Source organism: Argiope bruennichi, chromosome 4, assembly GCF_947563725.1.
Source record: "Argiope bruennichi chromosome 4, qqArgBrue1.1, whole genome shotgun sequence".
NCBI lineage: Eukaryota > Metazoa > Arthropoda > Arachnida > Araneae > Araneidae > Argiope > Argiope bruennichi.
The window spans coordinates 84,077,843-84,101,030 of record NC_079154.1 but is presented as its reverse complement, the minus strand read 5'-3'; the positions used below and the strand labels follow the sequence as shown (position 1 = coordinate 84,101,030).

At 25.0% G+C, this 23,188-nt stretch overlaps 1 protein-coding gene across 7 annotated transcripts in view; it reads right to left on the bottom strand.

The window, feature by feature from the left end:
- Positions 1-601: 601 nt before the first annotated feature.
- LOC129966737 (dystrophin-like) overlaps positions 602-23,188 on the bottom strand; it is a 249,446-nt gene continuing 226,859 nt past the window's right edge. For 6 of the 7 annotated variants that reach the window (XM_056081279.1, XM_056081286.1, XM_056081285.1 and 3 more), the window contains 18 exons: positions 22,955-23,089; positions 22,561-22,786; positions 22,247-22,307; positions 21,666-21,727; positions 19,618-19,692; positions 19,318-19,522; positions 18,081-18,169; positions 17,851-17,930; positions 17,512-17,589; positions 16,165-16,331; positions 14,975-15,086; positions 13,821-14,029; positions 11,475-11,522; positions 11,222-11,291; positions 10,365-10,456; positions 8,339-8,582; positions 4,891-5,017; positions 602-2,930 (listed from right to left, as the gene is read on the bottom strand). In XM_056081279.1, the coding sequence (XP_055937254.1) occupies positions 2,806-2,930; positions 4,891-5,017; positions 8,339-8,582; positions 10,365-10,456; positions 11,222-11,291; positions 11,475-11,522; positions 13,821-14,029; positions 14,975-15,086; positions 16,165-16,331; positions 17,512-17,589; positions 17,851-17,930; positions 18,081-18,169; positions 19,318-19,522; positions 19,618-19,692; positions 21,666-21,727; positions 22,247-22,307; positions 22,561-22,786; positions 22,955-23,089 (2,205 nt within the window). In that variant the 3' untranslated portion in view covers positions 602-2,805. Of the gene's footprint in view, positions 2,931-4,857; positions 5,018-8,338; positions 8,583-10,364; positions 10,457-11,221; positions 11,292-11,474; positions 11,523-13,820; positions 14,030-14,974; positions 15,087-16,164; positions 16,332-17,511; positions 17,590-17,850; positions 17,931-18,080; positions 18,170-19,317; positions 19,523-19,617; positions 19,693-21,665; positions 21,728-22,246; positions 22,308-22,560; positions 22,787-22,954; positions 23,090-23,188 lie in introns of all 7 variants that reach the window. The other variant, XM_056081284.1, reaches the window with a different exon arrangement.

Sequence of the window (23,188 nt, the reverse complement as noted above, 5' to 3'; positions counted from 1 at the left end):
AAATCAGTAAATAAAAAAATGTGTAAGAAACGATCTTCAATGGTGAGACTTTAATTACATGTAATTAAGTAAAAAATTTTTAATTATTTTATTTTTTTATAACTTTTAATATTTAATACTTTATTTCATTTATTTAACATATTATATTTTGGTATATTTATATTTTTTCATTATATTTTGGTTGCATCAAAATATTCTTATGTAGAAAATAGCTGGAATATAGATAAGAAACTGTAAATATAAAGAAATCCATCTTACTTTTTTAAAAAGTTTTTAATGGATCACGTAAGCAAGTATTTGTATTGAAACAGTTTAATTTTGAAAATAATTATTTCATCACAAAATGGAGTTTATTAACAAACAATACATAGAAGGTTATATTTTTTTCTCACTTCAAAAAGAAATGCTCTTACTTGGTTATTCAATAATACTGTAAAAGACATAAAAGTAGTATTTCTAAAGTCGGAATAAAATAAAGTTTTATAATTAAATAATTATATTGTTTTTGACATAGAAAAATACCAGTGTGTGAAAAAATTAAAGAAAATTTGGTCAATGGTATTCTCAAAGTATGTTCAGATAGAAAGAAACAAAAAAGAAATTCACTAAATTTTCTTAGTTTATTGCTGCAAAAGTTATATAACAACTTTACACTCATCATGAACATCAACAGAACGTCAATCATTAGTTCTGTTTCAGCAAAAGAAAAGTAGCACTTTACCTGCTGGATTTCAATTTCCTTTTTATAACTCTTTAACATAGAAATATTTAAAATTCAATACATGTAATTAAGTAAAAGATTTAAAAAAATCAATTTTTTAAAATCGCAATGAATTATGCCTTTTGAAGATGAAATAATGAAAAAATGTTACAAGACACTCGCCCTTCCAAAAAAAAAAAAAAAAAAAAAAAAGTAAATCTTGTTTCAGTAACGCTGCGAATGTCTCATAAATGCATTACAAAATACTTACAATATTGGAGTCACGAATAACTTATGATACATTTTTTAGCTACCGTCTCATTTTCAATTGTCAGCTATCTACCTAACTAGTGGCAGCACACATGAATGACTTTCTTAAAAAAAAGATACAAAAAATGCACATTCTTTTAACTGAAGAATGCCATGTTAGCCTTCAAGTAATGTGTTTGAATGTAACAGTTGAAATGTACTTATGATATGGCACATGATGACACTACTTAGTGTGATGAGTTTCCTGCCTTTTAATACAGACATTTACCGCCTTTTCTCTCTTTGGGCAATTCACATTTTGGTCCTAATATACAAAACAAAATAGAAGTAATGCAATTCATTAATTTACATAGATATGTTTTAAAGATTAAAATTATTCTAGTTCATATTTTATACGAATTCAATTTTTTTAAATTAGCACATATAGTTTTCCCAAGAATTATAAACAAACACACTATATTTGATATACTTTTGTCAGAATTTCAATAATAAATGTTCATAAGATATTTTCATACTCTGAAATAGCTTTTCATATATGCTTTGGTTTTGAAAATCAAACAATAACTTTACTATATACATTTCAAATCGGAATATAATATTTACAATATCAATTCATAAAAGTAATCTAAAACATAATGAAAAATATCTCAGATGACAAGATGATTCAAATGACTTTATGAAACTTGCATTAATAGTGAAATTATAGATTTATTGATAATAAAAAAATTATTGTATTTGAAAAATAAAACAGATTTAATGAATCAAGTTTTAGTTCTTAGTGTTTCAAAGATAGCAAACCACAATTATAATTTTTGCTGATATCAATTTTTTTTTATTTAGAAATCCCAGTATTATAGAACTTCTTTATATAAAATTATATATTAAATAAATAAATAATAAATAATAGCAATCAAATGTAATTTGCGCATTGATACATACTTTTAAGCAAACCAAATAATGTAGAAAACCTTTAGAAAAAGAAAAAAAAAATATTTTCAGAATTTCTGGAGAGTATACTTTCAACAAAAATAAGTATAATTTTACATGGAAAAACCTCTTCTGAACTTTTATTGCCATAAAGTAAGTTCATAATTATTTTCACAGGTGACAATTCCAATAATTTTCTTCCTAAAAGTTAATGGGAGGGGGGGGGCACTGTTGACTTTTAATTTTATTATATTTTATATAAATTTATCAATCATTCATAATGATTTAAAAAGTAAATTTCAACTTCTGGTTGATATTTATTTTATATGCATACTGAAAAGCAAGCATTATTGAAAGAAAATGAGCAATCTAAATAACATCTCATCATGCCCATTGATTAACCATTTCAAAAATAAATACCCATCTTTATACATAAATCTTTCAATCTCATCTTTGAAAATACATATATAAATTTAAATCAATTATAAACAGAACAGTATGATATGGATGACTCTATTAATCTCCAAAGTAAACATATTCGAGGTTAAAAATCAGTAGCTCCAATCTCTAAAGTTGAAACAACTCCATGCCATCAGTCTACTAAGCAAGTAAATGGGTACTCAACACAAAGGTGACTTAGGTAATAATTTAAAAAAATACTATTCGTAGTCACATCTGAAGAGAGACCCTTGTGCAGATACTAAGGCAAAGATGAAGTGACATTCTGGCATTGGTCTATGATATGTTTTTTCACATTCAGTTCATGATTCGTATAAATGCGTGCTTCCAATTCATGCTTGAGGTAAGATCTTGGAAATGTTTTTCACAGAACAACAACTTGCAGAAACGCAAGCTTTGAAGAATGTTGAAGAGTCTTTGGAGGAAATTTATTACGGATTTATTTTCAGTCAGTGTTTGAGTTCATCCTCTGAGCCACTGGCATCTTCATCATCTGTCATCACAGTTACAAGAGTACCTACAGCTTTTCCTAAGTTGCCAGCCATGTGTAACAAATTACCAACACGAGCAGAACCTGCAATGTTCGTTTTGATATTAATACAATTAATATATAAATAAATTTTGTACATAGATTTTTATTACAAACATAAATATATCTTGTATTTTATTCTACACTTATATTTTAATTTAAAATTCATGTGCTTATAAATATACTTGTGAATATTTGCATATATGAATATTTGAACAGAGCATAGCAGATGTATTATATTTGCTCCTGGAAATGTTTGTCGAAAATAGGTCACAAGAAATTATTTACTGTCACTTGTCTACATTTGGTGCTATGAAAGCTCTTATATACAGTTATATTATTTATAAGTACACAAGAATGTCACTCTTAATGAAGAAAAAAAAGAAGATTTTTCAATAATCTTTTAAGAAAATTTAAGGACCATAAAATTATACATTTTAAACATGAAAATGTAAATAATAAACCAGATATTATTACATATTCGAATGCATCATTACTTTGTCGCTTACCGTTTCTTAAGTGAAGAACACTAAGGAAGAACTTTTATGCTCATCTTTGCAATTCAAAGTGAACTTTGAGATCATAATGCAAGTGCTCTTACTGTTAGCTGCTGCTGGATGTTAATTTTATACTAACTATTACTAAACTACAACTTTACAAACATATTAACACTATTAAAGTCTAAAATTCATGTTTTTTTTTTCTTTCCAATGATAATGGGTGCACATTTCAAGGACTTAGCGAAAATTCAAATATTTTTTCAAAATTGTATACAGCAAAATAAAATTCTAGAAATTTGCAAGAGTTGTGAGAATCCTGGTTTTCTATCCTGCTATTGTAATATTTTATACAGTTAAGAATTATCTAAATAAAGTGTAGAGAGCAAATCTAGAGTGCTTATTCAACTGAAGCTACACACCAAAAGAAATGTATTTGTGTTGGTGTGAGGCTTCGTCATTAATTCAAATTACAGTTAAATGCATTAGCATTTTCTCTTATTGAGTAAATTTTAAGCATATTTAAAACATTAATCAATTTTTAAAAGATAAAATGAAAATTTTAGGAAATAAATGAGCAGCACTAAGAATTAGATTTAAAATATACTTTGTAATTTCAAATAAAAAAGTATTATAATCATTAGATAAATGGAAAACATAAGAATATAAGTTTAACAATTTCAAATATTGTCAAGGGGGGGGAGGGTAAATGAAATTTCTTGTAAATTTTAACATTTTGATATAAAGAAGTAAATATTTTGTTTAACATAATTTTTAATGAATAATAATAATTTTTTAACTTCATTCTCTCAGACATACCATTGTCTCTACAAATATAATGTTAATCCTTAGCAGTTTAAGTTATATTTGTCTCAATTTAATAAGTTCACGTAAATTTATTTCCATTTTTTTTCTACTTTTGAAAGTTTTATAATATCCAGACTTTATGAATGCTCACATGATTTAGTCAAATTAAACTTGTGGAGCTAAAAAATTTTTTAAAAATTATTATTATTATTAAGTTTTATTGTCAGTTTAATGATCTAAAATCAAAAGAACCTAAATAATAAAATAGGATCAGAAGTAAACTTTCTTAATTGTCCAAAATTAAGATTCTGACAAGCACTGCTTCAAGAAATTAAATAATTTTAGAGAGAAAGAAGAAAATTTCCTCTACATTAAAGGGGGAAAAAATCTGAATCTAAATATTCTGATATTCAATTAAAAATTCTGCAAATAATTATACATAGATGCTAAATAAAAACATTTTAAATTTATTTTCCCACAAAAATACATCAACTGAATATAAAAATATTTTTTGGAAAATAGCAGCTAAACTCTTTAAAACTTTTGTCCAGGTAAAGAATACAAAAATATTGATTAGAAAAGCAATCTAAGAATTTTCTTAGGGAAACAAAAGATTAGTCATTTTAAATTAACAAAGAATAGAATTATAAAAATAATTTTCAATTTACATCATGCAACACCAGCAACGAATCAGCACATACCACCATGATCTGGTATTTGTCCATTCCTTCTAGGAGCTTGTTCTACAATGACAGTACGATTCCAAGAAGCATTTGGAGTGCCATAACCATTGTTTTGGGGATTGCCACGGACTGGAACTGGCTGAGGCTGAAAGGTATTATTAATTGGTATTAAAGACTGATTGGTATTACTGATATTAAAGAATTAGAAACATGCCTACTTTTATAACAACTGATAAAAATGTTTCTAAATTTTTTTTATAAACTTCCTTTAATATTATATTAATAATTTTGGTGATTAGAATTAATACTAAATTACATAAAACTTTGATGACTAAAAAAGTGAGAGAGAGTAAGATTAACCTAATGAAATGAATTTACTTAAGTTAGCATTACAGCATAAATAAATATATCAATTTGAGGTTGCAGCACTCAACATAAAACAGCAACAAAACAATTAAAAATGATTAAATTTTATTTGTATAGTAGAGAAAATTCATAAGCAATTAAAAGACATTATACAACAGAAATATTTTAAACATGATGAATAATATTTAGAGCATTTGCTTATAACGAGTAAAACTATGTTTTTTTTTTTTTTTTTTTTTTTTTTTTTAAACAGAAGTGATATTTTTTAAAGGAATTTTTACATTTCAAATGATACATTTCCAATAATTTTATAAAGGTCTATATCCGATAACAAAAAAGTAATCCTTTTGTAGTCAAAAGTAATCTATAATATAGAATATATACATTAATCAGTCTAAATACAAAATTAGTAAGAAACTATACACAATAAGATCCCATATTTAATTGTCAAATAATTAAACATTAAAATATTTTTTTTTAAAAAAACTGAAATCTATGCAAGGAAAGAGACTCAATTATTTGCATGTAAAATATATAGGGTTCCCACTTTTATTAATTAAAAAGCTGAACAGCCACAAAATTACACATAAAAATGCAAATGATTCAAATTTCCCTTATTAACCTTAATATACACCATTACTTTCTTGTCTACTACTTCTAAATGCTTAAAGGAAGAGTACTTAAAATACTCAACTTGCAGTTAATTAGTCAAAACTTATAGTTCCTCCAGTATGATTCTACATCATAAAGCAATTACTATCACGATTAACCACTATACAGCTTCTACTAGATGCTAATTTTATAAAAATTATTACAAGAGTGTTCACTTCATAAACACACATTCAAATTATTGATTAAATAAAATTCATTAATCTTTTTAAATCTCAAAAACAACTCCAACCTTACTTTTAACTTACTTACTTACTCAGCAGATTGAAAGCAAAAATACAAGGGATTGATATAAAGCAATAAAACTTTGTTTCCATTTCATTCTTTTACATTTTAAGATGTATGTCAAGGTCTTAGTTGTAAAAAGTATTTGGTTCTTCTATATACCAAAAATCTCTACTTTTTCAGCTATTTTTTGGCTCACAGATTACTTTAGTGTAGAAATTCTCTCTTCAATCTTTTGGATTTTAAATCATTTAGTTCATCTGCAATCCATTTTCTTTTCTTATTTATCATTTCCAGATTGTAGTGCTTGCTTTCCCAAGTTTACAACAATTTAAAATAACCCTTTTCACTCTTTCTGTTTTTCTTTTCTTTTCCTTTCCTCTTGCATAAAATCTAAGCTCTTTCGACTTGAAAAATCTCCATTGCATTTTTTTTTCAGATAACCGAAAATTAAATGTTTTGCCATATATGTTTCTTCTTTAAAGTCTACAAATTCAATATTTTCAAGTAAGGAAAATCCTTCTTCAACTACGGCTTAGCCATGGGACAATATTATATTAATCTTAATCATCTCTTACAATTTCTGATCGGATTTTTGATTTTCTAAATATTTAGATAAAATAATTTTGACATTTGACTTGATTCTTAAATACTTGAAATTCCTAAGAAGATTTGTAATTCTAATGAATTACAAATCTTATTATTAAAAAAATTGTCAAATTCTATCAAAATATAAATTTTATATATTAATTTTTTTTTTTTACTGTATTTGCTTGCAATTTACAATAGGCGTAGAACAGAGAGAGAATAACGTTCATCTTTTAAAATAGGAATAGGCTTCTTTCATCATTTTTCTCGGATCAAATTAATTCATATTTCTGCCAAATATACAGTTGAGAAGGTACTTAGTTAAAACTCTATGAATGAAGATACATAGAAGTCTTAAAAATTTTATTTTAAACCTTTTAGCTAAAATTTTACTTTAAAACTGTTTGGCATTCTGTGCCCAAAGAATCTCATACTAACTTTGTTGTTAACTGAACATGAATCTTTGCTTGAAAAAAAAATACTATTCTCTATTATTAACTTTCAAAAGCATCAATTCTCATAACACTGTAAGTTACCAAACAAATAGCTAATATCTTTTTTGTATCTTGTTCCTCTTTCTCTTTAGAAGCCTATAAAAAATATTTGGAAAAGTTTGATCAATGACCAAAAAAAAAATTCATTTAAGGGTTATTTAAGGGGGAAATTAATCCTTTCAACAGATTAAGGTAAGATCTTTTCAACATTCTGCAATAAATTTATATTGTTCATATCTTGGTATAGGAAACTAGGTCCGTTCAACATTCTCAATAAATGAAACCAAGTATTCTAAATTTCGATTGCACATTCAACAACCACAATCTCTATACACTTGCTACTGAAAAAATTCTAGGAAAGTTAATTTCTCTCAAAAAATGTTAGGTAGTTCTCCCTTCCCATCAGTAAATTTTTGAAAAAAATCTACATACATTAGTTAAAAAGAAGTTCGATACTTCAAGTGGATACAATTTCACTAAGTGTAATAAAACTGTAGTCAACACAATGGTTAAACTAACCAAAGTGATTTTTTTTGCATCTAATCATTCAATAAGTCAAAAGACTTCCAATTTACAGACAGGAAATTCTTTTAGATAGGCAAAACCCTTTTCAAAACCAATTTTTCAGTAGCTGGCATTCTGATTTTAAGCATCGTGCATACATTCTGAATTGCAATTGCTGTCGGGTCTACTAAAGATTCACTGACAATTGAGCAGTTTATCCTCTTTGCTTTACCAACCACAACCATCTCTCCTCACTCTTCCTTCCAAATTACACACAGAGAATAGATCAGTGATTGACAGCATCCCATATCAAAATCTTTTTTTCTTTAGAAATCTAAAGGCAAAATAAATCATAAATTAATTTTCTCTTCCCTTCTATCCCCTTCCAAAAAAAGTTACATTCATTTTGCCTATTTTTCAAGGATTAAGCAAAAATAAAACATTTTTTCAAAACCTTTGGCACAGCAAAGTTAAGTTCAAGGAGTTTTTAAAGATCATGGAAATCCTAATATATAATTCACTTATTATAAAAAGAAATTCTTAAGATAAATTAAATTCTAAAAATAAATATATACAATATAAATAAATTGTACAATAATTATAATCCTAAAGAAACCTACTTCATCTAGAAGTTGCCTTAAACGATGTAGCTGTGCTTCCAATTGTCTATTGTGATCTTCTAATATTTGCATTCTAGCCTCTAACCGCCCTTTATGCTGTCTCAACAACTTAGCTTCAGCTAACATTTCTTCATCCCTGCAGGGTGTGAGAGGCTCCTGCTCTTGTTCTTCTTCTGTAACAGTAGGAGATACACTACGACTTCCACGAGAGCCACGTAGCCTTTCATACTCAGATTGCAAATGCCTAAAACATTCAGATGAATTAGTTATCTTTAATTCTATATGAATATTTTACACTATTTCACAAATAGCAGCTTGGTGATATTACTTATATATGAGATAAGAAAATATTAACTATTAATATTTTAAAAATTCATTACTTTCAAAGTAAAATACATTATAATACTAAGTAAAAAGAAATGACAAAATAGCATGTAAAAGAAGAGTATTTGATAATATTTTTAAAATGCAGTCATATATATAAGAAATGTTTCTTTAAAACACTTAAAAATGGTAAAAATGCCCAAAACAAATACCAATTAATCCAATAAAAAGTAAAAATGCACAAGAAAAATATTAAAAAATCCAATCAAAATCAATCATAGATATTTTCAAAATAAATAGTCACTTAGCAGAGTAACTATTTAAATATTAGTTCAAAGTCTAACATGGGTGGGTTTTTTTTTTCTTTGAAAATATGAATTTTCAATCAAGTGCACACTGATTTACAGAAAATCAATGCATTTAAGAGAAGTTTAAGAATACATTATTATAAAACAACCAATTTTTCCAAGACAAAGAAATATTAAAACTTGAAAGAATTTATTCAACTGATAGAGAAAAAAATTCACCAGAAAAGACAAACATTTATTAAATAAAGTTTTTGTATCATTTCCAGATCTATATATATATATATATATATATTATTCACTGTTCAATAGAAAATAGGACAGGTGGGAAATAAAATAAAAAATGTTCATTTAAATAGTCTCACAAAAATTTACCCAATATTCTTTTTAAACAAAAAATTAAAAAGCACTATATTTTCCATGAAATTGCTACTTACACCCAGAATGTGCAGTTTATCAGTATAGAATTAAGTAGATATTTCCAAAAAGCCTAACATACTTACATTTCACACACAATAATGCATAAAAAGTGCCCTATACTTGAAAACTTTTTTTTATATATGTGATAATATACATATTTTCAATCATAGTAATATTTCTAATTAATATACTTGATATTTAACATTAAAAAAATTAGAATATAGTATATTTTACAGCAGTTGAAGATGTCTAAAATAATACTAGATTATTGATGCAAAACACAACAAAACATGAGAAAAAATAAATGTTACATTAGGATATAGAATACAGCAATAATTAATGCTTCAAGAATATAAGAAAACTCTCAAAACACAGATCAATGTAGAGATTGAATGTACACAATTTAGATTCATAGCCAGTGTCCTCTTCTTTTATCTTGCTTCAAACTAGCAATTCTTTGTAAACTTTGAGTTGTACTTAACCATTTATTCAGTCATCAATAAATTTTTCATTACTATCAGAAAATTTCTTTATTTGGATCATTCACAAATTTACATATTTCCCCTTATTCTGCAATCTTTTAATCATGACTATACAAATAAAAATTAGAGGAATAAAACCCATCTCTATAGATAAGAAAAATTATAACATCTTCAAAGTGAGAATATATTTCTGTTTACAATTGTAAAAATCCAACAATTCACAGACACTTGCCCAACACCAATCTGACACAGTAAGAGAACTATTAATAAATGAGAAAAATCTTTTGTAAAGACATGGACTAATAATGCCATCCAATAAAAGCCTTTCTTTCCAAAAGCCCAAAGCACTAGAATATCAATTGTCCCATAGATGTGCTTCTTTAGCTGTAATGCAAGGGTATGGAATTGGGTCATGGAAGGGGGAGGGGGACATATGCACCATTTGTACTCAGTGAGTTAAATGATAGCAAAAATTAGTTTCTCAGATAAACATACCTATTTTCTTCTTCTAATTCATGGATCATAGCTTCTAATTCTTCCCTTTGTTCTGCATCAATTAAAGCCATAATTTGAGCAGGACTTCTAGGCTGTAAATTTTTTAAGATAAGTTTTTAAAAATGTCTCAAATAAATATAATGCACTACATCTTCACTACACAAAATAAAGAAAATTCATGCAATTTGATAAGATTTTAATAAAAATTGTATTCAGTTAGTGTAAGAACATATACTGACTAAATATGGGACATGAATATAAGATAGATACTATATTTCTCATTATAAGAAAATTACATTACATTATTACAGTGTGATATTAACTATAGCAACATTTTAATAAAAATTCCAATAATCATTGGTTTTAAGGAATAAACTAGCACCACTTTTTTTAAGATTTTAAATCCATTAACTAAATGCAATTGATAAATGTAAAGCTGACTTTTCCTTATATTTAACAATATGATTTTTTAAAAGAATTCAGCGATAAATGCTAATACTAAACACTCGTTTTTATTCCTTCCAAAATTAAGCAATACGAAAAAAAAAAAAATGCTATTTCCTTTTATGCAGCAATTTTATGCAAAAGAATAAGAGGAAAGGAGGAGTGTAGTGAATTCATTTTCTGGAAGTATATGTTTAAATACCAAATTAAGAAAGATTGATTTGAACTTGCTTATAAAAATTTAAAATTTCAACTAAACAAAAACCATATTATTTAATATAAAAAGTACAATTATTATAAATATTATGAGAAAAAGAATTTACAGTAGTTACATTTATTATAATAAAATGATATATAACATATAAAATCCAAATTCTTTATTTCAAGATAAAAATAACACAATTCTTATTTACCACTGGCAAAGCTAACTCTCCACTCAAAGTTTGACAGTATTGAGCAATTAATTGATGCTCATCTTCACTTCTAAAAAAGAAGTTAACACTGATAAGTACTGCGAAACTAATAATTTTTGTTTATAAGTTGACAATATCAACATTTATTAAAGTCAAAGTGCAGTGCTTCCATACATAAGTTTTAGTCACTATAACAGTTATAAACATAAAAATAATGAATTAAATAATAATGATGATGAAAAATTCTACTTACGAATCAGGCGTTGAATTACTTCTTGTCCTTAATTCTACTTCAGCTAACCTATAAATGAGAGCAGAAATTTAGTATTACAAAAGCTATTGTATGAGAAAAAAATGTTCTAGGAATTGCAAAGATTATATTCAGTTTTCAAAATATATTTATGACATGTATTTAAACATTTATAATAAATGTGTATCTTATTATTCTTCAGGATAAATCATTTGACTTAGAATTGCAAAATTTGGCTCAAACATATTTCTGGAGGCTGAAAATGTGGAGTAGAAAGAAATGTGTTTAAACTTTTAATTAGCATTAAAGTAAAATGCAAATTCATACGTTCCAGTAATATTTTTATACCACTTGAAAATTAAAAATAATAATAATAATAATGATACCAACTTAGTTTAGCTATTAAGCAATTATTTCCAAAATTTTGAAAACTTTTTAAACATACTTTTATGCTTTATTTGTAAAAACTTATAATCAATATACTCAATATTCTAATACAATAGAAGTTGTTTCCAATACTCTTACAAAGTTTAGTTGCATGTTTTTCATCAACTGCCAGAAAATAAAGATTCAATTTAGTTTTTATATTCTTTGACAATGTCAAAAGTAAAATTAGTGTTCATATTAGGGTCAAATGCACAGTTTACATTAGAAATAAATAAGTGAAGTGATAGTAATGTGTCATATAGCATGCAGTTATTTGACATAGGATGTTATATTTTTAAAGCAAATGCGGTAGTCATGATTCATTTGCTGTGTTATGTTTTCATGTTATGTGGCTTCAATATTTCTGAAAAGTTCATGTATGAACACCAAGAAAAAAATCAGCGTAGATCTTTAAAAAAAAAAAAAAACATTGTTTCAATATTTATCATAATTTGAAATTTAAAAATACTTTGTTGAGGAAAGAATGAGAATCAGATTATGCATAAAAGATTTAATTGAAGCTAAACATAACCATTATTCCTGTTGGACTAATATATCACCCAAGGCAACTAATATTTAAATATTGTAAACTAGTCACCTTTGGTGACTAGTAGGTACAACGAAGTTATTGGTTATATTTAATTTCAGTTAAATTAGTTAAATACAACTTCATGTTCACGATTCTGTCAAAAGGTCAAATATAACAACTGCGTTATTTTAACTGTCTCGGATAGATTCGGCTCATTGTGTACAATCACATCACATCAAAGCACTGTAAAAAGTGTAAATGTGCAATACATTTATCTTCAAACCAACTTTCATAATATTACAACTTTACTTTTTTTATTTATCTTGCAAACTACTCAGAAATTAAACATAAATTTTTCTTCTTTAACTTTCAACAGTGGAAGAAAATCATGTGACTAAATATTTGAAGAAACAATGAAAATGGTTAAAATTTCAAGGCAATAATGTAATCTCTGTTGGAAATGAGGCAATATATATATAAAAATTGCTTAAATTCTGGGAAAATTTGCAAGGCTATAAAATTGATATTTTAACAAGACATTTTTTTTTTTTAATTTTAAAATGCAGTACGATTTTTTTTTTTTTTTTTTTTGTGCAAAAATTATTTTAGACGTTATTATGGGGAAATGCCCGAATTCAACTTAATTTTCAATTAAAATATTTAAAAAATTCATATAAAATATGCCCCGAGGTGCATATGTTCCTCTTATAAAGGATATATGTAGAAGTAGCTGTATATTAAATACTCTAGTCTAAGGGATGGTTAAACACACATTCATCTTTATTATTAGAGGCGATATATTTAAAATAAATTGCATTTACTTCATACAGTTATCAACTTATTAAAAATGTAACACTTTTGATAAACATATATAATTTCTCAGCACAGTTTTAACAAATTTTATAATTTATATTGAAATACTTTCATCTTCTTTCTTGAGATACTTTCATAAAATACCATAACAAGTATAAGAATAATAGTTAAAATTACAGCTTAAAAGTAAAATATGCATAAACTGGATATATTATCCTTGGCTTTATAATAAATTTTACTGTAAGACAGATTTATGTGTCTTCTTAATTTTATTCATCAACTCTTGTCATTTGATTAATGTATCAGGAAGCATTGGTTTAGTTGCATAAGGATGCAATTCAAAAAATTTTCACTTACTGAAATTCAGATTGATCTTTTGACAATACAATGTGGAAAAAAATAGAGATTTTAATTAATAATGCAGTATCAGCAAATAAAGTAAGCAAATATTTAGTGCTAAAATTCTTTCTTCCACCTATGCAGATATTTGAAATACCATTATAAGAGATGGTATAAAGTGAATATAAAATAGTAATATGTTTAAAAAAAATTCAATATATAAAAATGTTCACAATGTATACCTGCTTGCATATAGTTCCAGCCTAGAATGCATTTCTTGAGAAGATAGTGTATGCTGAGGAGATGGTGCTGGACTTTCAAGATCATCCCCCTCTAGTACAGTCTGAACTGGAAGGTAACCAAGCCTTTGGTGTTTCTTGAAATAACGTTTCGACTTAAATTTATTTTTCATTATTTTCGTGAAATCTCTAACATCTTCTCCTGACGTTGTCTGAAAAAGAGAAAAGAGAGACTGTGAATAAAAAAAACTTTATTTCTTTTATAAACTGTTAATAATAGGACACAGTTCTGTATTGCATGGCCATGGAAAGTACGAATTAAATCTGTGGACATTTACTGGAATTTTTAAAAATGTTTGCAGTAGTATGTAATTTCATTCTGAAGAAGAACAATGTATATGTATTCATATTATATATAATAAGCTTTTAACCCTCAATTTTTAAACTTTATTATTTATGTTTTCTTCCTTTTTTTTCCCCTTTGGAAAAAAATTAATGAAAAAATTTGTTCTTTTAATTTAAGAACAAACTATTTAACACAACTGTCATTTAATTTACCAATAATCCAATATAATACACCACAGAACTTCTAAATATATAAAATTAAAAATGTTGGTGCACAGTATAACACATTTGTCATTTTTATTTATCGAAAAGCCTTATAAGATTAAACACTTAGAAACTAATTAACAGCAAACATAGAAAAATACTTCAATCAAAAAATCCTTAAAAAATACAATTTAAATTTTTAATGATTTTCAAAACAAAGTGGTTATTTTATTAAAGAAAATATTTTATCACATTAGATAATCAGTAACTTTTATTCCAAAATCTTCAAATTTATGAGTGATGGATTTCAGACAAACTCATATTAAAAGTTTAATATTTTTTAATGTGAGTAATTGATTAACATTTATTATATAAAATATAATGCATTATTTCTGATACTCTGAAATAACACAAATGGAATAATAATGTTATGTGAAGCGGTATATAAAAATGACAGCTTTAGAAAATAAATTATTCAAGGCATAAATTACATATTCCATTCATATAATACCAGCAAATTAAATTTATTTACAAAATATAAATGAAATTTTAAATTCATTTTTTATAACAGGCAACATAAAAAAGTTGTGCACATAATTGAGACTTACTGCTGTACAATATTCCTGCATTGGATGAGTAAGTTTATGATTTTTTGCCTTTCTACCAGAGAAGAAGCAGCTCTGACATAAATCAAAATTGAAACATTTTAAACATCGATACCTAGAAGATAAAAGTTTAATAAATTACCAAATATTGTTAGTATTTTGCTGTATATATTAATGAAGGGAAAAAAAAATCTATTCAAGAACTTTTCTATTATTTTAATAATATTATAAGATTAACTTCTGAAATATTGCATGTTAACTTAATTTTAAATTTAGTAAAATGAAATAATCTGGTAAAATAAAATGCAGTAAAGAAAGCTTTAAGACATAAATGAAGAAAATTAAAATTCAGAAACATTTAATTTTATCTTTAAAGGGGGAAAAAAGATAGGTTGTAGTGGTTTTTAATTAACCAAAAAAAAAAAAAAATTCAGACTCAATGACTATCAGAATTACTAGCTCAAATACAATAGATTAGCCATTAAATTTTAAAAATTAAATGTGTCTAATTTTTAAGGTAAATATATAATTACTTTATAAATATTAACACTATATGCATAAACCTATAAAACTGCAGATAAAAGAAATTAACGATTTTGCAAAATTCAATATGAATATTAATTTTATCCCTGAAAACAAGACTTGGCATAATTGTATGCATTTTCCATATTGGAATATTTTTCAGACAAATACTGAATACCTCATACTTCATTATAGACTTGTTTTGCCTAATTTGAAATAGTTTTAATATAAAAAAAATTATACTTATTACTTAAATGTTTTATATACTAAAAAGTAATAAAGTTTCAATTCTATAATTTAAAATTATTGATTTTATTTTTCCTAGAAAAAAATGAAAATAAAATTCCATAAATATTTTTTTAAAAAAGAGGAGGAGGATGAGAGAAAAAAATGATCTATCCTCAATCTGAGAAATTTTTTTAACTGAAGCTGAAAGTCACTATTAAATAAATTATTATTATTATTATTATATATATATATATATATATATATATATATATATATATGAAAATTGTTTAACTTTTTTTATGGCAATTAGAAAAATTATAATTATTCAATCCACATGAACACCATTTAAATACTTTGGTAAAATATAAGAATACAATTTTCAAGCTTATATTAAACAAGTATATGTAAAATTCAAAAGATTATTCAAGATAATCAGATGTTACCTAAATCCTACTATTGGATATTGTTTACAAATATTGCATTTAGCTTGATGTTTAGCAGTCTCTGCAGCAGCCATTCGATGAAGTACAGGCAACCAAACTAATGATTGTGGTTCTTGCTGCAGCCATGTCAAGAAATGAGATGCCTGAATCTCTTTCTGATTCCCTGCCTGCAAAATATAAACAGATATCAGAAGGTAAAGTTTGAATTGTGCATTGCAAAAAGAGTACAGTATATATATTCAGAGTTGATGCTAAAAGCAAGTGTATATATTCAATCAACAACAAAGGAAAAATTTAATGATGTTCTCTACATTTTATACAGATATCAGGCGATAAAGTTTGAATTGTGCAAAAAGAGAATACTATATTATATATATATATATATATATATATATATATATATATATATATATATATATATATATATATATATATATATATATATATATATATATATATATATATATTCAATGTTGATGCTGATTACTGTCAGCAGGTTTGTAAAGTGCCATAAGTCACAACAACAACACATATTTATGCTAAGAGCAAGAGTATATATTCAATCAACAACAAAGGAAAAATTTAATAATATACTTTACATTTTATAAATGTTTCATTACATTTTTCAAAGAGAAAAGTCTTTAAACAAATTTTCAAAAAAAGTAAATTTGGCTTTAGGGAAATTTTAGTTTATAGATTATATTTTAGGGATTATTTAGTTTTGAACATTGCAAAATACTGCATTTAATTTTATGTAAATAAACTTTACATTTTTGAGTACCTATTTTGAAATTTAGCAATTCACATATACTAAAATTTTTAGACAACAAAATTGATCACTTAAATAAAATTTATATGAGGAGAAGAAATACTGAAGACTGAATTAAAAAAATGTTTTGAATATCAGATTAGGATATAAATAATCAATGATAAATTATAACAATGTAGTATAAAAAGTAATCACAATATGGAACTGGTTTGAAAATAATATATATATATATATATATATATCTTTTTAAATCAAAACTCAAAATTTAAATTAATGTGTTTTTTTTAAATAATTTCAATCATAACATTTAAACAGAAATTCACAACATCAATACAAAATTTAAGAAAAAAAATTGAAGTAATTTAAAATGTGAAAAAGTTATAGCCATTGGAGACTACAGAAAGTATCAAACAGTTGTCATAACAGTTCTAATCTATTCAAAAATTCAGCAGATCAAAAATTCAAAAAATCATTTATAAGTTTATTTTATTTCTCCTATACATCTTAAAGAAGTTAATTTACACCACAATGTACAGAAATAATAATACTATATGGTAAGAAAAGTTTTTATAACTTACTTTCTCAAAACAGCTTCTAACACTAGGTTCAATGTTACTACCACCAAATGCAGCTATTTCTCCTAACAAACGGGGTATCTATATAAAGAGAACAAAAAAATTTTCAATGGCACAATGTAAAGCTCAATAAAATTTCTCCAAATATTTATTAATTGAATTTTAAAAATATACAACAAATGAAAAAAAAATTAAATAAAAAAGAATAGAAACTTCTTAAAAATTCATAAACATTTATTCAAGAAAAATTACAGCTTTATCAAAATATTTCAATTACATTTTGAGCAAATATAAATAATCTGATACAAAGCTCTAAGTAAAGAAACATGAAAGAATGTTTACCTGAACACAATCATGCAACAATAAACCAAGTTTTCTTTCATCAGCACAACCATTGACATCAGCGATTAAACAAAATAAATCTAAAAATAGAGTGAAACTTAATCAAATATATTTTTAACAAAAAATTGTATGTTTTGCTTAGATTCTTCCAATGTAAGTAACTTCAGTTATTCAAATTAATGTTTCAAACATATTGTTTGCTATAATAATCAAACAGCTCAATTACTTACAACGAAACTTATCTTCCAAGCTTCCTCTGCTAAGCAATATTATGCCTACTTTAAAAGATAATATCCTAATATATCCAGTTCTTGTCACACTAAAAATGAAAAATAATCATTATTTGAGCAAAAATTGGAACAGTTATTTATTTTCTAATTTCACTTCAAGCAATAATAAATATATATCTTTCTTTAATAAACAAGAAAAAACAATTCAAGCAAATCAATGAAAAAAAAAAAAAAACCATAGAAGAAAAATATTTGAATGTCCATTATTAAAACATTAAAAACAAAAGGGTAAAAAGCAACTGCTCTAATAAGATTTTTCTTTTTCAAATTATTTTTCTGAAATCGCATACAAATGAACTGGTTTAGAGGTATAATTTCATGTCTATTTCCAATTCATTTCCTTTATATATAGTGAATCTTCACTATTTTCACTTTTTTCTTTTTTCCATTTCAGATTATTTCTCTAAACCCACCTTCAAAGTTAATAATAAATTTATTTCTATTAGTTTAATATCTCCTGCAAAAGAAAGTCAAAGTTATTGCCTCTTATGAACAAACATCAATTTTCATTAATATGTTCATAAAAAAATAATAAAACCAATTCAAGCTAATTTTAATGTATAAAATAATCGAAGAACTTTGAGGTTTGTTAAATTTTATGATTTATTTTTTACATTGTTTTTTTATGATATGAATGACAATTATGTTATTTCATACAACATAAAAATTCTCATTATGGGAAATAAATAGCAAATGAAGCAATTCAATAAACTAATAAGATAAAAAATAAATATTAAAAACTATAAAAATGAAATAAATTACTGATTTACGAATTTTAAGTTTTAATTCTGAAGTAATATGGCAATTTTTATTAAATAAATTTCACTTCAACATACAATGACCAGAATTACAAATAAATGCAGAATGCTTTCTTATTTTACTATGTAAAATTGCAAAATAACAATAAAATATATAATAATACATAAAAAAAATTAAATCAGTATTAAAGTTTTAAAAAAATACTGGCATTTGTACTCTAAAACTTTTTAACATTTTAAAACTGAAGTTTTAAAACTTTTTGATATGACAAACCAAATTTCAAAGACATCAATGTGGTATTCAGGTGGAACAAAATCTACTCTTTGTAAAATCAAGGAAACATTTTTTTTTTTTTTTTTGGGGGGGGGGTGAAAATTACACTATCTTTCAAATTTTATTTTATAAGAAGAATACTTACGTATCATACAAATTGAGCAACCAGTTGAGACATAGATCCAGAGAAAGAGGAATATTGATTAAGGAATTATTTTCAGTAGCAATGCCTTCATAGATTGTAGAAAGGCAAGTAATCATTTCAGGAACACTAATCAGTTTATCGTTTTGAGCTCTTAAACCATGTTGGTCAAAAGCATTGATTGCATTGTTCATGTTAACCATGTCCACTATGAAAGAAATAAGAATTATTCATGATGCTTCGCATTACTTTTAATTTTTAAAACAAATAGAAAATACACACATGAAATATAATTCTACTTACAACAAATCTTTTTCTGAACTGTTCGAAGTTTCATTGCTGTTCTATAAGCTGAGTACCTAATGTCGTTAAGTTCAGCTGAAATTAAATTTAGTTTACTTAGCAAACCATACATATAAATAAACATTAAAGCCACAAAAGAACTTTGCTAATGTTAATGCCTTCTTTTAGAAAATAATATTTTATGATTCTTTTTTATCAATCTTCTATCAAAAAAATTCTGAATATTGTTATTTTAAACATAAATTACTTCATTGTGAAAATAAATGTAGCACTTAAATTCAAATCTCTTTTTTTTTTCTTTTTTTTTTTCCCCCCGCCATAAGAAAACCTTGAAACATTTTATTTTGTCTTTCAACAGGAGATCATAACTACATACTAGAACTGTGAAGATCATGAGATTTTTATATTATTTATGACACACAGCCATTAAAAAAACTTCCTATGATGCACAAAAATAACTTTATGTGGAAAGCATAATGATAAATATAAAATGATTCAAAAATCCCCACAACAATAAACTTATTTCAATTAATATATTTTTTTTCAAAATTGGAAAACAAAAATTCTTTTACAACTATAAGGGTAAATTTAAAAACTGCTTACATCCTTAATTTCAATATGTTTTTTATTCAGATATTACATTCCATTAATGTCAAAATAAATGGCCTAAAAAATGTTCCAGAGAAGGAATAAAAATATCTATTAACATTATGTTCTAGCATTATTATACCAATTTTTATTGATAGAATTTCTTTCAATCTCACACAACAAATATTTAGTATTGTATTATGCATAAACGATTTCAAGTAGAAAATAAAATTAATCTTAAATGCAAAAACATTATTACTCTAACTCTTCAAGTGGCTAGTTAGTTTGCTCTGATAATTGTCAACTGTGAGGAGAGTTTTTAAAAGTAGATAAATTCTGGTTTGCAATAAAGTAATTGAAGTTTCATGTTAGGAAAACTTTTTTTTCCTTTTCTTTTAACACCGGAAGACTTCAAAAATAAAAATTAAAATTAAAATTAAAACTTTTTGCTAATATTTAAGTTGCCAGTTTTGGACATGAACAAGAAAAATGAAAAAGGGAAGAAAATAATATAAGAGAAAATTCCACCCAATACAAAAAAAAAAAAAAAAAAAAAAAAAAAATCAATTACACAAGATTTGAAATAAATTTATTAAATCTCTTGCCAGAAGTAAAATTTTACAGGTTGAAAACATTTTTATGACTTTTATTAATAAAAACATTTATTATTTGATTGCCATTAAATCTGCTATATGGTTTAACATTTGAGGGTTAATTTTTAAAGTAATTTTAATATAACCGATGTTACAATTGTCAGATATAAAATTAGCTGTTAACGCCTAAGAGAATAAACACCAGATACAAAAAGATTAAATACATTTAATATCAGCATCGGATAAAATGCCAGTTTGTACACAAATTAATGCAAATATATAATTCATTATAAAAATATATTTAATAAAATATTATGTCATCATCTTGTCTGCAAGTGTAATTTTATTTAAAATCAAAATGTCTTCTATATGATGTTTACATGAAATAATTTTTTAAACTATCGAAATCAATCTTTTCTATATGTTTTTAATAATTTTTACAGAATAATAAATATAACTTAATACAGTAAATAGTAACTTGGTGAAAAATAAAATTATTTAAAATGTCATTAATACTTTCATAAAATTTAGATGGCAATATCAGAGACAAAATGTTTTCTATATATAGAAATACAACTCCTTTTTCTTATTTCTTCATTTACCATTTAATTATCATGAAACCTTACTTACATTCATAGTATTATGTTGATTTGTTCTCCACAAACATAAAAAACTAAACATTTCATGCAAACATTTATTATTATTATTATTAAATTTAAAAAATTTAATGTTATTTCATGATGTTATAACAAATGCTTTTCATTTTGGATGCATTAGATAAGAATTTAATAAAAAATTTCCAATAACAAAATTAAGTGTAATTTAATAAAATAGAAATTTCAAAAACTATTTCAACAGAGTTCTTACCTAAAGAATCCATTAGTTCAATCATTTTTGGATGGTCCCAGTGAGTAGTTTCAGTTAAATGACTGAAATGAATAAAAAATTAAATAAGGCACAAAGCTAAAATTTGTAAGAAAAGATTTACTTACAAATACAATAAAATAAAGTTTGTTTTTCAAGTAATAAAATTAGAAATTTGTTCATTTCAGAAAACCTATAGCTTTAACATAAAATATATATTTTGAAAAGGGAAATGAGGATGATTACAACATTTAAGATTCATTACAAGATAATTTTAAAACCCTTACTAACATTGTAACTTTACTTAAAAACTTTTGTAAACAGAGTAAATTGTATTTTTTGAAATTAAAATAAAAGTTTTGGATTGTGAATGGCTATATGTTGTCCAGTTTATGATTATAAACTGGACAACAAATTTTAAATAGAATTAAAACTATTCTTAATGTTAATCTAAAATACTTTTTTTTTATTTATCAATATAAAAAGAAAATTTCCTTTAGTTTTTATTCCTGTAATTATAACTTAGCAAAAGGTTTAGAATTATACTTTAAACACTCACATAACTTATTTAAATAGTCACTTACTTCACATAATAAGGCACTTTGTTTCCAGCTACTGCTCTTTCCCATGGATGGCTGACAGAAGCTATAAAATAATCATTTTTAAAACACATGCGACTTCATTTTCAAGCACAAAACTATTCAAAAATTACTTTGTATTTAAAAAAAAAAAGCATTTTGTAATACCGCTGAAAATCGTTTTTATTGATGATGGAGAGTTAATTTTTTTATAATCTCAAATATAAAATTATATTAAATGATTGCTTTAAATAAATTTATCATTAAAAGAATCAATTAACAAAAATAGGCATACTTTCAAAATAATCTATTTCAATTACCACTCAGAAATTGTTGTTGTGCAGAGCCCTGGTCGATTAAACAGTGTTCCAACTGCTTTCTTCGATCATCAATAGCCAACTGCAAAAGTCTCCAACGAGTATTCAACTCTTCAAGTCTATTGAGATTGGAATGCGATAATAAAACATTACAACCAGTTATACGAGCAGCAGCCTCATTAACTTCATCAACATGCATTTGCAGAGGTGCAATCCTTTCTTTGAAAATCTGTTCAAGAGATTTAAAAAAGTATTATGCATCAAGAAAACAAAATCTTACTTCTATTTCAAAATCTTTACTATGATGAAAGAAAGAGAAAATCTTACTCTTACTTCTATCAAAATCTTTACTATGATGAAAGAATTCAAGATAAAATGTGAATTCAAAGCAACTTACTTTCAACTCATCAACTTGTTCTGGAAGTTGATCCAAAACAAATTCAGATACTGGAGGCCATTTTGATTTGGCATTTTCAGCTGAATGCAATCGTGTATTCAAGTCATCCATGGCTCGTTGTAATGTTTGCATTTTCTACAAAAATATAATTGATGAAATTATTCCAGTCTATACTTAAATTTGCTAGAAAAATCAACACATCTAATTAATTACTCAACATTTGTATAATATTCA